Genomic DNA, 17681 nt, shown 5'->3' with positions numbered 1-17681 from the left:
GACTCAATAATCACGATTTTGTACCACCAGGAGTCTAAAACCTAGGTTGATCATGTAGGTTTTATTAAGGATTCAGGGAGACTTAAAATATTTGAATACTGTAAATTTAAGATCCATTAACTGGCATGCATCAAACAGATATCATGAGTCTTATTTGCTTAAATATTAATTAGAAAAAAAAGAAAGAACCCCAATGGCAGATCTAAATTTAAATACTGAGTTTATTCAAATTCCCAAATTAGGTCTTATTAGCATATTTCAATATGGCATTATCCTTATTAGCATAATGAGTATTTCCACTACCCCCCTTGCAGATAGGGTTTACATTTTTTTAATTATTCATTGAAATGTGAGAAAAAGGATTTCAAAAGACCACAGTCACAATTTAATTAGTTACTGGTCCCTGATTACCCATATTGCTAAACTGCTGTAAAAAAAAACTTACTGTCTGTGAAAAAGAAACTCAATAAAATAGCCCACTTGTACCTAGATTTACAATTTTTTGCATTTGAAAGGTGTTTGTTTCCTCACTATTCAGTAGCTTTATAAGGCTTGCTGTAGTGAAGCTGGTTAGAGTAATGGAATATTTGTTGTTGTTTGAACCAGGAAACTAGAAAGAAGACAATGTGCTAGCCATTATTATTATTTGTTTATTTAGCAGACAACTTTATCCAAGGCGACTTACAAAGACTAGAGTGTGTGAACGATGCATTGGCTGCTGAGTTACTTACAATTACGTCTCACCCGAAAAACAGAGCACAAGGAGGTTAAGTAACTTGCTCAGGATCACACAATGAGTCAGTGGCTGAGGTGGGATTTGAACCGGGGACCTCCTGGTTACAAGCCCCTTTCTTTAACCACTGGACCACACAGCCATACATTGTGAATGCACTGGGCAAACTAAGCTGTGTGGTCATCTCTTTGAGTGTGGCAGGTATCTGATATTCAAATTGTGTATTTGTATTTTACACTGACATGTCAACCACACGATTCCTCACATGGAGAGCAAAGAGGATTTGCTGAGTAGAAATTGGGAAAGAGCATTTCATCTGCAGCCATCCGGTCCCACCGCCAGAGCAGTAGTCACTGTAACCAGAAAATCTGAAGCATTTGTGATCCATATGTATGCTGAAGGAGCAATTTTACCGTAATCCTGGTGAGGTTGGGATTGGGCCACTCATTTACTGCAGTATTACTGATAGCCAGCAACAATCACTTTGGAATAAGCACTGAGGGTGAGGGTTTAGATTGACAGTTGCATAAGTCTCTTGAGCAAGCCTGCCCAGTTGAAAAAAGCGCACTACAAGTTCTGTACATTGCTTCCAACAGGGTAAGCCGAGACTCAACTTTTGTGAGTTAGGACTAGGATAAAATGTTATATTTGAATTGTCTGCACCGCCAACGAGTTTACATAAATCTTTAATGAGGGACATTACTGATGCGAACTACGGGGCAGCACGTTTCTAGGTTACAAGATTTCCTTATTTTATGCTATTCCAAGTAACTTCTTAAATTTCAGACGTAAAAAAAAAATATATATATATATATATATATATATATATATATATATATATATATATAATAAAATTCTACTTACGTCATCCATAACCATAATAATAATGTTTGGAGCCGAGCCATTGCTCAATATCTTTGATGTACAGCTTTATATACAACTGCAGATTAGAATTCAACTGCTTTGAATAAACTTAAAATCCATTGCAATTTGCTCAGTGGAGACGGAAGGGAAATCATGTGAAAAGGGACATTTGAGTGGCGTGCTTAAATCAAGGTGCATTCAGCACACTTTAACTCTTCTTAACTCTTCTTACCCACGCTGAAGCTGAGTTGAGTCCTAGAGGATCATACCTACAGTATTGCTAACATATTTTGTCTTGTTATGCTTTTGTTTTGAACTTAAGTTTTGGTCCGTGCAGCGCCTATGGATGTGCTCTGTACTGTTTTGCTTTGAGCGTTCTCGTTTTGTTTCCGGAATTAAACTGCATAAATAAAAGAAACCAATATTTGAAGGAAATGACTCTGTGCATTTCTTTGCATCTGGGTCACATCAAGACACAATACTCACTAACTTTTATTAACTTCTTCACCATTGTACCAGTGCTGTTATGTATTGCACATGTAATCACAATATGCTACAGACCACAATGCTAACAGAAGTATCCTCTGTACATCCGGAGCATCCCCACGGAGAATGAGCTAAAGTTCCACTACACTGTGCACACCTCCGTGGATGTGGGGGAGGAAAAGATCTCATGTTTCCTAAAACTTTAACAATGCATGTCAAGACATCTTGCTGTTCCCATGTGCCATTTCCAGCCTCAAATCTTATGCGATGCGTTTGGTCGCGCATCAACAATGCCAGCACTTTACCGTCAAAATTTTTAAATGTAATCTTTGGGACAAATAAGTTCAGTATTTATTATTCAAGTTATATACCAGTGCAATTGTGTCTGTTCTGATTGTTTTTGATTTCTCATATCCAGGACATTTGATAACATGGTTTTAGCCATGATGGTGAAAGTATGCCGACGAAACGATCTCAGACTTCCATTATTTCCTCTAATCGTCTGCTTTGTACATAGCCTAATTTAATTGTGCTTCGTTGACGTTTTCTGTACAGTATATTATTTGTCTATTGTGTGTAGACTCACAAAGCGAACCAACTTTATACCTGTCCCTACTGTGCAAGTTTACAGATTGATTGCTAGGACACTGATAACAACTTGACTGGAGTCTCAGTTGTTGCCTTGTTTGCTTTCATGAAGAATGAAATATGCAGTTCAATATAAACCACAAACACAGCCTATTAACTGAATAAGTGAGCACCGCAGTAAATCTCCATTAACCAAGGTCTTTCATTTTTAAATAATGGACCAGTATGGTTTTATTGGGTCACAGTTAAATATATACAGGATTGTTGTGTCAGCTGAAGATATCCTTTAACAATAGCACAGGTTAATTGCAGCAAAATCTTTTATATTATGACCGCCAAAAGGAAATTTGTCCTAACAGACTAATGTCTCCATATTGAAAGGGACTGACAGTGTACTGAATTATCAAGTACTTTTCTCAGACATGGAAACAATCTGGTCCCAAAAAACTTTGCTAAAAAAAAAAAAAATGTGCATCTCAAATTAATAATGCAATCTGTACATAGGTTACCTCTATGACTAGACACAAACAAAGAAACATCCCAGTAAGATGCAATAGTAGCCCGTCACCACCTATCAATTTAAAAGAAAAAAAGGATGATATAGTTTCTAGTATGGTAGCAAATTAAGGCACTGCGTTTTAAAACAAAAATATATCGTGTTCTCCATAAACAGAATTCTGAAGTAAAAACAATTGTTCACTATATGTATATTTTATTACAGAAAGTTACAATTTTTGTAATAAAACAAAGCCTTTAATATGTAATATACAAAACGACAAAACATATCTCATACAACCACAATTCATTACAGTACAGAAGCATATTTAAACCAGCGTTGGCTACTCTGGTACCAGTTTGACCCCCCCCCCAAAAAAAAGATATTGTATATGTACAATACGATGACATACGATTATACAGTGATCTACAGAAAAGGAGTGCTATGCTGCTAAGAAACAGGTTAGAGATTGTGGTAGACTTGCTCCTGCAGACATGCCAAAAGACTAACACCTCACATACAGTAGTTTTGAAAATGTACAACACAGTAACAAATGAACTTCATAGCAATGTGATCTTCACATCCACATCTCTCCATTTTAGTTTCCATTTACTTAATAAGGAGAATACCAAGTTGGGATTCTTCCACCTCCCCTAAAATGACAAACCAAAATTATAAATGATATACACATTACTAGTACAGCACTTTCTCTTTGTAAAGATAGCCCTAGAAAATTGATTTGCTTTATCAATGTAACTTCAGCAATGAATTGAAATTCTATAGTAGCACTTCAGTCACTAATATGGATCCTCCAGGTAACCCTGTATAAACAAATGGATATGTAATTTATTGTCACTTTGAACTATTGAGGTTGGACCAAGACACAAGGAAGTTAAGCAAATTACACCTTGGTCACACAGTAAAAAGGAATGCAGGTTTTATCATTCTCCAATTGATTAGCATCCTTACATCCCACACTATTGTACTGCCAAAGGGATGATACAGCAACCCAAAATTCTAATTCTGCCTTTGTATAAGGAGATTCTAGCTTAACCTGCCAATTTGATGTAAATACACAAACATCCGTTGTATTTGTTTTACTAGTCAAAACAGTTAACATTAGGCTGCCAACTGTAATGAGATTACTTCAATGTATTCTAAACTACACTGTTACATGTTCACTAATGCAGTGGAATTTGAATGGCCAGAAAAGGGGACAATAAAATTGTCTTGGGGAGCTGGTCGTAACGGAGGGAGATTGCCACCAGTGTCTGAATGGCAAGCTGGTCACAAGTTTACTGTATATGCCTCAAATGTTGTAAAAATATAGTAAAAGGGTGGACAAGAACACTCCTGTTGCATAGCAATTTCAGCAATTATGTTTTCTTGCACATGCCCAAAAGATCAGTTACAAAGCTCGTAACACAAGAAATTGCTAAAAACTGTTTTGCAAATTGGGGTTATCACCTTGCGAAGGACTTTGAAAGACTTCTTTAAAAGTTGGTCAGGACCTGCAGGATTTACCTGTGTCCTTTTTCCTCATGTGGACACCCGAGCCCCCGATTGTGGCAATGCTGACCTGAAGGAGCGGCCCCGCTGTCTGGGCTGGTAGCCGCTGCTGTTGTATCTGGAGGAGCGGAAGCCCCGCCCCCTCAGGCGCCCGCCCCTTTGACTCCCCCGGTCCGTCGAACTGATCCCAGGCATGTTGGTCCTTTTTGGGAGCACCTGCAAGACAAACCCTGACTAATTAAAACTTAAAAGCAAACAGGATCTCGTCATGGGAAGGAGAAGTAAGAAAAAAAGTAAGCCATTAGTGAGCTGCTGACCATGTTTGAGATATTTGAAAATGTATTCACACAGAACAATGGGCTGAGTAAATTGTTTCCACAAGTAAAAACGGACTTCAAAAACTGTCACTAGTGGGCTTGTTTTATTAGAATGATAAGAACCCTTACAATTAAAAGTTGACAAACTAGGAATGTTGGCACGCTGTTGGCATTAAGCTCGCTTTTATATAAAAAACATTTTTTAGGATGGCTAGGAATAAAGAATAAAAAACAGCTTCCACTACAAAACATCCATTATGTGATCTATGCCAAAGAAGTAAAGTTTGCTGAAAATGGCTAGAGGCAATTCCCTTTAATATCTCTCTTGCACAATATGTTTTGGATACATTATTCCTGAAAACATACCTTTATGATTCTACCCCTAAACAGTGTCTCATCCAAAGCCATGGCTGTCTTCACAGAGTCCCGGTCTGAAAACTCAATGTATGCAAACCTGAAAGAAAGAGCCAAACTCTTAAGACGCACTACAGTCCAAAGTGTATCAACACATTAGCAACACCCCCTCATTGTTCACTGTGGCGGTTAATAGTTTTGGCCTAAATGTTTGTCACTGTTGACTACATTTACCTAATGATAGCCGCCCAAGTGTCAAGGTGTACCTTTGTTAGTGATTGTAAACATCATACTATCCAGTGCAATAAACAAAGTAATTTCCTGTCCAGTGCACTCACCCCTTAGGATGTCCGGAGAATTTATCACACAGAATGGTCACACGATTGACTGGACCACAGCCGTTGAAGTGAACTTCCAGCTCATCTGCAGTCGAACCATAATCCACCTTAAATAAAATAAAATGATCTAAAAGGTTTTTCTGGTAATTCTATATTTAAAAAACAAACAAACAAAAACAAACCTGCGTCATTCACCCAGGCTAGATTATTGCTATACTCACATTGCCCACATAAACCGATCTGTTATCAGCATCCACCTTCTCTTCAGCAGTCATTGGGTAGAAGACACCTACAATTTAAAAAGACCCATACATAAGAGAAATGACCTCTTACAGATCACATACCTGTAGATATACCTTAACCCATTAAGTACCAAATTACATTCTCTTTGGGGGAAAAAAAATCTAAACACAAGCTATATTTATGTAACATGATGCATTCGAAATCAACATTTCTTCACAGAAAAAAAAAAAAAAATCCTTTGTTTTGGCTACAAACTGCTGTGTCCTATTTTGAGAACAGCTTGTGTCTAGCTTTTAAACAAATTATATAGCCAGAGGAAAATGTCTACCACCAGAGTGATCAGGGGGAAGAGGAAAAAAAACACATTATATATTTTAGAGGTATCAGGGCATGTATCCCTCTGCTAAACAACAACTATTGGCAAGTTGGACTTATCTCGTTTCATAACTGCGTTTTGCATCCTATTCAAAGTATTATGTGAACACATCGGCGCTGGTAGTTTGGGATCTAGACAGGTAGTGGCTGTGTATCACTTACCACTTGCCTGTGGGCTCATTATCAGATGTTTCTCAGTTTCATATTGTACTTCTTTCAGTTTCTCTGCTTCTTCCTCCATTTCACGAACCCTAGCTTTGATGGCCTCCAACTCCTGTGGGGCAGAAAGAAAGAAACATAAAAGTTCCCGATTTGATTTCTTGTTTTCAACCTTCCTATGTTTAAACGTCCGACCCGGAGCTTGCTTCTGTTGTCTGCAGACGAATTTAGATTTGTTCTTATCTTTAATACTGCGAATTTGGGCAGGTGAAGGTGAAAAAAGAAAGTTACTGCAGAACGCGGTGGCGGTATACGGCAATGGTTTGCGGGTTCGTTTTCATTTTAGCAGTGCAAACACACACAATTATATATATATATATATATTATACACACATTTTTTTAAGTATTTTATTATTTTACAAGAATGATGTAAACACTGCGGCAGAGCCAGTCGGTACAGAGTGAACACAACACGTGCTTATTGGTCAATGTATCGCTAAGGATTGTAAAGGTTTCGCCGTTTTTAACAACATTAACAATAAAAAAACACAAGTACAGCAAAATAAATCATCATCACTTACGGGGTCTTCAACATTATGGTCCCCCGTAAACTCCCCTTCCAGAAGACCGAGCCCTTCGTCAGCATAATGCCTTTCGTCCGCCATATCACGACTCCGACTTGAAACCCCGCTTACTCCAGGTCCCGGCTGCGTTTCTTCAACAAGGCCCTTTGTGTATAAAAACCCGTTTTCAAATAAAATAGTTATCTGGAGCTGTAATGCGTCTATAATAATTACAATGTGTTAATAAAACATATAATTCTAATATATAATTCAAAAATGATACACAACAGTTATTTGAGATTTAGTATTTCGAAGTAGTTCTACCTCAACCTGGGGCTTCAGCTAACCTCCCGATTGGAACTAGGATGCCCTGTCCATTAAATTAGGGGCAGGACAAGTCTCCGGTTGAGTTTTTAATGCCATCAGGGTCTTTTAATTAAAGTTGACAGCTGCACTTTCACCTGCATTAACACATGTGTTTAACTTGACTTCGGCATAAAAAAAGTAGTACCCTCTGCACGGAACAGACCATTTTTAGATTAGTACTCCACTGTCAATCTCCCCACAGCAACAAAGGATGAACACAATATAAAACAAATAAACATATTTCTCATAACCAAAAAATAAGTAAATAAATATAATTCTCTCTCTCTCTCTCTCTCTCTCTCTCTCTCTCTCTCTCTCTCTCTCTCCCTTTTAATTATATTTATGTATTATATTATTTTAATAAAAGTAATATATTTATTTTTTTATGGTATCTGTTATCAAACAATCAAATGTTGCAATCATTTCTTATTTTATGTCATTAACTAGTTTTTTTCATTTTTTTTTTGTTGAAAACATATGGCTGGAGGTTTTAACAATATGGCAGTGAACCAGTTAAGTTTTACTGAGCAACACCTGAAATTAACTTTAATGAGAGAATCATAGAACTCAGCTGTGTACCAAATAGAAAGACAAAAGTAAAAATGTACTGCCTCACAGAAGAAACCTAAAAGGTCACATTACCTCAGTATGGCAATCATGTTAGGCCAAAGAGGTCAAGTTCACTTTGATAGTTTAGCGGCAGCATATTTGTAAAACAGTTTATTTTACTTATGATACCCACAAGCAGCTTGACCATGAGAGTATAGTGTAGCTCTGTACAGAGTATGAATATGTTAGGTCTTTATTATCCCAAAACCCAAAAATCTGATTTACAAAAACCCCAAAACGGGGATGATTAATAAACGATACTCTCAAGTAGTATATTGTGTTGCACATTAAACCAGTGTCATGGTGGGTCACAACATTCCTCTTCCAATACAGTCACAATAATAACTGATTTACTGCAGATTTTGTCCAATGAAGAGCAGATCCTGACCAGTGGAATATGTCTTAGGGGTGTGTTTGAATGTTATTTTCCAATATAATAGTCTTCAACCATAATGGAAAACCATGCAATTTGAAGAATACATGATTGTCTTCCAAAACAGTACATAACTGTTATTCAAAGAACACCAGGATATTAGAATTTAATGTGCTCTTCAAGGATAGACAACTGGAAGCTGTTATTTCTTTCCTTCGTCGATGTGGGACTGACACTCGGCAGCTCTTGTCACATCTTCACAGCTAACCTGCCACCATTCCTCAAGTCTGTATAGTCAAGCTTTTATTTCAGACATCAACTTCTTTTCCTTACACGTTTCCCTTTTTGAAAACCAAGCCATTATCTTTTCAGAGAACAGAAATTAAAGTACCTATTTATGTGCAAATGTTTTATAAACGACCTGAGTCGGTCTAAATTAAAATTAATGTCCCCATAGTTTCCCCATTCTGATTAAACCCTTAATTAATTCTTATTGTATGTCAAATACATTGTCCCCAAATCTAATTTTATTCCATGACACACAGCTACTTTCAATTGCATTCATTAGCTAGGTCTTTGTAATACTTCAGTATTAATATTCATGAAAAGCGACATTTAAGGAGTATCCTCATAGGGGAATTTACTTTTATGATGCATGATGCTTGGGTGAAAGGAAATCGTTCAAAGCTCAGAACATGGTCAGGAAAACATATTGAAATAAAACATGTCAGTTTTAATAAGAACCCCTTAGGAAGTAAGATGCAAATCTCAAAACATTCGCATGTTGATCATGCAGAGAGGGATTGATTTAAAATGACCTAAAACGTGTAGGATCATGCTGTTGTGCATATGAAGTTGTTTGTTTTATAGAAAAAAAGGCTTACGTTGACTTTGAGTTGATTTGACCAATCTGTACTTCCCCAGATAAGCCACTGCAGATTTTCATTACAGTGTTTTACAGCATTGGAGAATCACCCTTGCTTACATCCTGGCACTACCTCTTAAAATAGGCAGTGCTGTAGAATATGATCTGTAAAAATTAGTATGGTACAGTGAGACAATAAGATCAGACACCTCCATGTTTCATATTCAATTTTCTTTTTTTATTACACAGATACAGAGCTCAACACAGACAATAACCTGAATTTAAATGTTTACAGCTTCACATGTCCAACATAGCGCACAATTAGAAAGAGAGAAATAGCTAAAAAGGGGGAAAGCATGCAAAAACGAGAAATAAAAATCTCCTGGCACAGTTCACTTCATCTAGAATGACCACAGAACAGAAACTACAGATTGCTTCAACACATCAACCTTCCAATACAAACTCTTAAATTCGTGTTTTTTTCTTCTGTATTTAGGTATTGCATGGTGCAGTATAAAACGCATCCCTACCAATATCAACTCAAACCTGCTCTTTTAATAAAAAATGGCTTTTATAATACAAACTTCTGCATCAACTTTTTTGCAAGGCTTCTTCAGAATAAAAATGTTCCCCATAGTAAAAACAAAACAAAACAAAAAACATTGAATATAACAGTTGGATTATGACACCAAAATGTTTATCATTAACTATGCAAGAGGTTAACTATTAAGGGAGAGCACCAGGAAGCAATATCATGTTTAAAAGCTCCATCAACTCTCCTTTTTTTAAACATGATAACAGTTTAGGGTGCAAAACCATTGGTAAAACTAAGTTTTTTGAAAATAAGTTTTCGTGAAGGAAACCTATATTTTCACTTGTCAAAGATTTGTAGAAGTGTTTGAAAAGAAGTCAAAGTTATCCTCATACACCCATAATTTAATCCAACCTAATTAAAATGGTCATTTTTTGCTGAAAAAGGGAAGCGGTTTAATCTGAAGATGCTTTGAAGAAAAAGTTAATAAAATGTCCCCTTCCTCATGAACCAGTCTTAACTTTTGTTGTCTCTATTTTTTTAGATCCTCTTGACTCTCCCTTTTATCAAAACAAAATTGAACACAGCTCAGTTCTCCCCTCTCCTGGTACTGTAGGTAGTCTTGGTGGCGAGTTTGGTTACATGATTCAGGTACTCCTCCTCTTTGAGCATTAGGACAGCTGCACCAGAGTTTCATTGATATCCACAAAGAGCAAAAGACTATATTTACCCTTTTACAATAAAATACAAAAAAAAAAAAAAAAAATCCCCAAAATATTAGTCAATCAGGCAATCTAAATGTTACATTTTATCTACATGCATTTTGGTTTGATTTTGGTTAACTTTAGAGGAAACTGTGGTAATTACATTTTAGTTTTTCTTTTTTAAACACAGTTTGCACTAACAGACATACAAACTCAACTGGAAACCTTAAATATGGCCATTCAGAAAGTGTATTCATGATGGAAAACCAGCAGTATTGTTGGTGTAGCGATGTTTTTGTTTTGTTCACCCCACATTAAGATTTTTGTTTGAATCGATAACACCTGCTTCTTTTACCCATGCGATCACTCAAGCCCATGGATGTTATGCGGATGGCCCTTATTTGATTAAATCCTTGCAGACAGACTTTTTGAAAAATAAAAGTAAAATATTCTGGCAGGTGTATTTAACCCTTCCCAGTCCAAAGCTTTTTTAAAAAAATATTTTTTTTTATTAACAGCAATCGTTTTGACAGTCTAGATTATAGAGTTATTCTTAGATGAGGCATTCAGTTAAAAACACAAACAATAATGTGCTTTGACTGCTTAGCTTTAAATTCTCTTATTTTAAACCTCCACCCTTGGTTTTGGGCCTTCTTGTTTGTGCTTTGAGCGTTCGTGTCTTTTTCAGATACTTTGGTTTTTAAATATAGTTGTTTAGAAACAAGGTCAGAGCCTCTCTTGTTTGTCTTTAGCATGTCAAAATGGATTACTGATCTGATCTAAAGCCATTTAGAAATGCTTTGGTCTGTTCTTAAATTATTTTGGATGATAAATGGAGTTACAGTGCCAAAACAAAAGTATTTTTGCATCAAAATACATTCAGTGTATATCATGCAACTAATCTGTGCTGTAAAGCATGACAAATAACGAACATGCTTTGTGGGTTACCTGCTTTGGCTCCCACTTTGTAAAACATAAAGAACTTGAATGCAGTTTGCAAGGATGATAAATAATAATGACAATACTAATATTAAAACGACTGAACCTGATGAATTAAGAGCATAAGAAAGAAGGTTTCCATGGCATGGTGTTCTTATATTCTATGTAATTTTGTCATCCAGGGTCTATGAGATATTGAACAGCATAACATTGTTTCAGTGCATGGTTCACAATGTATATGTATAGCTTCTAAAACAGTGTGTAAATACATTTGAATAAAAAACGTATTTTGTACCAAATGCAGCATTATTCTTGGCTGCCACCTACTTAATTCGGGCCAATTTACATTTAAAATGTGGGTTTTAAGTGCTTGAGTTATTCTCAAGTCAGGGCAATTTGAGACAAGTTTGGGTGTAATTTGTTGAATAGAATGAGATACAACATAAGTTGCCTGGAGGGTCATCATCCTTATTAATCAAGTGTAGTTCACTAAAATATGTGATCGATGCCTTTTAGACTTCGAATACTCTTCCTATTCACCCATTTGAAGTCTGACATAATTAAGCAAAAATAGTTTCCATAAATGAAAGCATCAACTCCTTGAAAGTTTCTGCAGGTCTGTATGTCTGCTAAAAGCAGACTGCTCCTAAAACCCAGTGATTTGGTTTGCTTGTTTCTTTCTCTTTTCCAGGAATTGCTTCCAACCTGGTTCACCAAGCGCTCCGAGGTAGAGTGATCAATAATCCAGCCATTGATGGAGGGGAGGGGGGGGGGGGGGGGGGAGGAAAGCGTAACTCTGGAGAGGTGGCGACAAACACGGAGACAAATACAAAGAGGAAAGCATCTCGCTCTATATGTATATATATATATATATAAAAAAGAATAAACACTTCAAAAAACAGGGTACCCTGCAGTTAATCACATCTGAAATACTTTTATATATTACCTTTGTTTATGACATATGAAAAATAGACAATATACATATTTAACATGATAAATAAGTAGAACAATCGCTAACAGTACTAACAAGTCCGTTCTCTTTTTTTTATTTTTGACATGTATCTGTTTGTTCTTAATTGATTGGCAGACAGGTTTAACCAATGGCTGCACGGGGAGGAACAAAAAAAAAAAAAAAAAAAAAAACCTTCCAAAGAAAATTAGCTGCAAACATTCAAGTTTGGTCTATTGAAGAGGTATTTGGCCAGATTTGATTTTCACCCTTGGGGAACGTCATCATATGCACCAAACACTAATCAGACCCATGTGCTGATTATAAACTGGCAAGGAGAGGGGGAGCAATCTCACTGGCTAACAAACGTTCCAACCTGTGCAAACATATCACCATACTGGCAGGGTTTGGCATTATTAGGACTAATCGATTCACTTCAGCAGGGGTGGTGTATAGTGTAGGGGTTCCATTCTATAAATTCATTAACGCTCCAGTGTTCAATATGGCGCATTATCTGCACATCTAGGCTGTTTAATGGCACCTGTCTTTTCCTTATGCTGAACGACTCTAGGCATGTAGATAGTAGACCATAATTGAACACCCTGGAGTGTGTTACTGCTTTCTTTTCTAAGATACACTTGTACACAAGATCACAGAAACTCAGGTAACGTTAACTGGAATTAACTTTAATTATGGCACTTATATAGCGGCTTATCAGAGGTACACAGTGATAAAAAAAAAGAAACTTTGATAAATGTATGTTCTGGGCAATTTTAGAATGAAAAGATTGGAGTTATCGATATCACATTTTTCGTGATCTGGTATAAGCCGCTATAAGGATAGCTATACCATAATTCAAATTGTATTCCAGCAATTTGTGTCTGTGTCACTCTGAGAGGCTCTCAAATCTAGATCTGCAGTCAGCATCCTGATGATTCAAGCCTGAATTTCCAGACACTGTACAGATCCAGCCTTGCACATTGTGGGCCATGGTACCTTGCTCAAATGGTGCTGCTCTGATTGTATGTCTTATTTTACTTGTATTTAATTGTGCACATGCCTACACCCAACCAGAACGGCATTGAATTGGACTTACTTGAATGATCAGGACTTATCTGAATCAAGGACATCTCTGTCTGTTGGTCTGTCATGTTTTGAAGGTGTTACAAACTCAGTCCATACAGTTTGGCATTAGTGCTCTCCTCCCACCTAATGCCCCAATTAAAAGAGGGGTGCATATGGAATCATAACAAATGTCTTTGCAGGGCTCGAAAGCGTTGTTTTGGTTTATGTACTGACTCAGATGTCTCACAGTCACCAAAACACTGAATGTCACTGCCACTTCAGAATTGTTCATTTCATTTCATCACTTGCTTTCTCGATAATTTAGATGTATCTTGTAACTCCCTTCCACATCAATAAAGCTCATAATGTACAATTACACATAAGAGAGATTCTTTTGGATCTTGTTTCTATGGAAACACTTGCGTGTGCTAAGACTTGGTTATTGTAAACGTGGTAGAAGCTGGAAAAAAGTAATGAACCTTTTAAAATGTATTAATGCCAAACTGTCAAGTATTAATAGGGGTTGACACACAGCACTGCACTACCAACCGTTCTATACAACCAACCTGATTTAGCTCACATGAGCATTTTTTTTTTTTTTTAAGTGCTGCAATTACATTTTGGTCCAATCGGTGGCGATAATACACACATTTTTAAATACCAGTATGCTTGTAAATGTGACAGAAATGTGACATTATATACTTATATTACATTATCACCATGTTGTATTGTGGGTTTTTACATCTATGTGTAGGGGGGAGTCAACAATGAATTACAAACAGTATTTTTTTTCTTTAGATATATTCCATCTTTACTATTTAATATTTTTTTTGTTTTTGTTCACCTGTAACCACCATTATCCATTAAGTCTGTGTACAATAAGTTGGGCTGACCATTTTTTGTCAAATACAAAACAGTTATTAGTTTTGTAGTGTCTTGAGGCCCTAGAGCGCATTTTCCCACCATCAATTATAGTATCTGCTGTGCTCAATTCCAATTAAGTCAGTAACCCTATTCTGCTTTTCAGCCAGTGCATAAACCCTGTCCCTACAATTCATTCGTTCATTTTAATTTTTTATTTTTTTTGCTGATAAAGCCAAACCTCTCAATCAGGGAAATATATATTAAAAAAAAAAAAATCAAATGTAAAAACCTTGCTAGTATGTGCACATATAATAAAGCATGCAGCGCTCATACATAGTTTCACAAACAGGGAAAGAGAACCGACTGGCTACCTCTTATTTATACAGTTAAAAATCATTTGACTTCGGTTTTGCTTTTATTCTAGTTACACACACATGACGGATTTAGCAAATCTGGAAAAACTGAGCTTCTGAATGAGTACTCTACAATTTCTTCAGTAAAAAAGAAAGTTTTAAAAAGAAAATCTCTAATCTAAACTTTATACTTTAAAGGTTTCTGTTATTTGGCAAACACATTTTTGGACCTCTTAAATACTATATACATTCACATTAAGTTATTATTATTATTATTATTATTATTATTATTATTATTATTATTATTATTATTATTTTAAATATATTCATATATATCGCTGTAGCTTGAGGTTCCATTCAGTAGCTGATTTTCTTTCCTCTATTGCACCTCCGTCCTCTTACTGTCTTACAATGTGAGCAATACAAAATGTTCTACACTAGGACTTCATTTCTTTTGCCTGTTATAGATACAAGAGGTTGTTATTTATTTATTTTTTCAAATTCTTCTACAAAGTTCAACCCAAACCTTAAAAAAAAAAAAAAAAAAAAAAAAAAAAAAAAAAAAAAAAGTATTTTGTCTGTTTCGTTACGTTTTTTGAAAACATACTCGGGCAACACGAACGAACATCACAGAGACAGAAAAACACTGGAAAAAAAAAGTTATCTACAAACGAAAAAACTTTAGTCCCTTCTGACATTTCTGCCCGGAGGAGGACGGACATCGACGTGGAAGGGCTAGACGAAGAGACACACGCAGGGAGAAGGGGGAGGTAGAGAAAGAGAGCGAAGAGAACCAGGTATAGAGCGAGTACGAGTCACTTTAGTCTTTCATGCTTTGGAAAGAAGGGGAAATAAGACGACAGAAACCTTTAGATTGTCCGGTTGAAATGTCTCTACTTTAAAACTGCAACAAAATCATAATCACAGCAGTCGTCTTACTGTACAAAGTTTTCTCAGATTTTCTTTTAATCCGCTGAGGCTCTTGTCTATGAGTTTTGTGTTTTTGTTAATAAAAAAAAGACACAAAGAAAAAGCAAATTATCACCATTCATTTTTTGGAGCCGAGTATTCCATTCCCATTGATAAAAGTCGCTGTCTTTTGTATAGCATCTCTCCATTTTTGATAATGTCTTCCAATCTCCATTTCATTTTTCTTCTGAAGAAGTTGCCTATAAAACCGTTTGTTCTTCTTGAAGCCTGTTTCTCTCTGGTCTGACTTTGCTGTTGAGAAATAGAAATAGCTGTGTTTGGTAACAAGATGAGTGCTGCTCCTTGTCTCTTAGTAACTTTGGCAGTGCAATCATAACAACAACAATAATAATAATAATAATAGAAAGGTTTGGATTGTGGTTTTTTTTTTTCATTTGGATTCACATCAGAGCAGAGAGGTGAGTCCGGTATAGATATTCTTGGCTAGCTAGCAAGGTAGTTAACGGATGATCTTCCTTTAGAATTTTTGGAGTATTCTTTTTGTTTTTTTAAAGCCAAAAAATGAAACAAAGAGTCAATTCTTTCATGTTTTTTTTTTCAGAGTTAGCCTTCATTTTGAAGTGAGCGAGAGTTCTCAAGAAACAAAGTCCACCGTGTGGGATGACATGCTTGTGTTCCTCTCCTGAAGCAACAGCTGGACCCAAAATCTCACTGTGAGTGCCTTCTGTTCTCCAGACACCAGAGAAAGACAGGGAGTCTCACAGTGTGTCTGTCATTCTCCACACGAGACCAGGGATCCTACCATGGTCTAACAGATCACGGAAATGACTTCCCTTTCCTGTCCGGTTCTTTGTATATTGTATATGTACAGTGTGTTATAGGGGTGGGCAGAACATTATTCATAGTCCCCTTTAAGATAATTAGGCAACCACCAGGTGTCACCATATACTGTATATGTAAATCCCAGCAGAAATTAGCTAAACATTTCCATTTTCTGCCCACCAGAAATATATACTGTAAGTGCAGGGCTTATTTTACATAAATTATGCAGCGTGGCTCAGTATACCGATCATAACTGGGAATTATTTTACACTTACCAGTCATCCTTTGGAATAAGTAAAAAAAATGATCCAAGATAAAGGATATTTGTAGAACTTGGATTTAATAGTGACTTGTTCAACTATCTCAGGGTTTTCTTAACCAGCCGTCCACTTACGGCCAGATTGATACGAACACATTTTTAAATAAGCAGCTCTGCATTTGTAGTAAAATAGGCCCTGGTTGTGTATATATACTGTATATATGTGTGTGTGTGTTTTGTATGCATGTGGGCATGAGAGTGTGTGTGTGTGTGTGACTGAGAGACAGAGAGGTCAGTTGGAGGTGGAAAGGTCAATATGAAATCGTCAGGTAGCTAAGTAGTAGCATTCGTCGCAGCTCGAATAGTTGCAACAGCAGATGTTCATCAGTCTCTTTTGGAAAGCAGTTGTGGCAGCAGCAGTCCGATTCCGGTGGTGGTGGTGCTTGCTAGGGTCAGCGGGAGGCGCTGTCGAGCAGGGCTGGGGTGGCAGGGGTGGTGGATCGGGAGGCGTTGCTGGAGCTGGCTTCCTTGGGGCTGCCTGCCGTGCTGCTGCAGCTCCCCCCACTTGCCTGTGCGCTCCCTGTCACTGAAGGAGGGGCAGAGGGGACCCCCTCGGAATGAGTGGGGGGCATGGAGGTGGAGTGGGTGCCAAGAGGAACACTGCTGCCCCCCTGCAGGCCCTGCCCACACATGTGGTGGTGCTTCTCCCAGTCCTTGTGCTGGCAGAACGAGCCGCAGTAACGCGCTGTGTTGCAGCCGCTGCACGTCTCGCTCGCCTTTCGCCCGCAGTTCCAACAGCTCTGGGAAGAGAAGAGCACACCATGATCCTTACTAAGAGCTAACCAGAAATCACTGTTAACCTTGCTAACACCAAACAAGGTAGAGTTTTAATAGCAATAATAACTTGCATTGCAAATTGCTTTATGACTGCGGTTACACATATCTTACTGTTTGTTCTGTACTAGCATACTGCTCTTTCCCAATTGTGTTTTCATCTGTAAGCAGAGACTGCAGGATACTATTTAG

The 17681-nt window shown here is 37.1% G+C and overlaps 2 protein-coding genes across 10 annotated transcripts in view; both read right to left on the bottom strand.

Moving 5' to 3' along the window:
- Positions 1 to 3363: 3363 nt before the first annotated feature.
- On the bottom strand, positions 3364 to 7505 carry pabpn1l (PABPN1 like, cytoplasmic). Of its 3 annotated transcripts, none has more exons than XR_004547880.3 (8): positions 7350 to 7505; positions 7044 to 7190; positions 6466 to 6577; positions 5907 to 5974; positions 5686 to 5792; positions 5360 to 5447; positions 4635 to 4892; positions 3364 to 3820 (listed from the first exon to the last, which is right to left on the bottom strand). XR_004547880.3 is itself a non-coding variant. In XM_034040385.3 (8 exons), exons 2-7 carry the CDS (start codon positions 7125 to 7127, stop codon positions 4707 to 4709), a joined length of 645 nt encoding a protein of 214 aa, XP_033896276.1. In that variant the 5' UTR covers positions 7128 to 7190; positions 7350 to 7505; the 3' UTR covers positions 3364 to 3820; positions 4692 to 4706. The 3 variants fall into 3 exon arrangements, 2 of the variants coding, with proteins under 2 accessions (XP_033896276.1, XP_033896277.1); XM_034040385.3 differs by having other exon boundaries at positions 4692 to 4892; XM_034040386.3 differs by having other exon boundaries at positions 4747 to 4892.
- A 1951-nt stretch (positions 7506 to 9456) lies between these two features.
- LOC117424210 (protein CBFA2T3) overlaps positions 9457 to 17681 on the bottom strand; it is a 44371-nt gene continuing 36146 nt past the window's right edge. For 4 of the 7 annotated variants that reach the window (XM_034040368.3, XM_034040370.3, XM_034040372.3 and 1 more), the window contains one exon: positions 12344 to 17455. In XM_034040368.3, coding sequence (XP_033896259.2) covers positions 17108 to 17455 — 348 coding nt within the window. In that variant the 3' untranslated portion in view covers positions 12344 to 17107. Of the gene's footprint in view, positions 17456 to 17681 lie in introns of all 7 variants that reach the window. The other 3 variants (XM_034040369.3, XM_034040371.3, XM_034040373.3) reach the window with 1 other exon arrangement.

Source organism: Acipenser ruthenus, chromosome 19 (assembly GCF_902713425.1).
Source record: "Acipenser ruthenus chromosome 19, fAciRut3.2 maternal haplotype, whole genome shotgun sequence".
Taxonomy (NCBI): domain Eukaryota; kingdom Metazoa; phylum Chordata; class Actinopteri; order Acipenseriformes; family Acipenseridae; genus Acipenser; species Acipenser ruthenus.
This window is presented reverse-complemented; position numbering and strand designations above follow the sequence as displayed.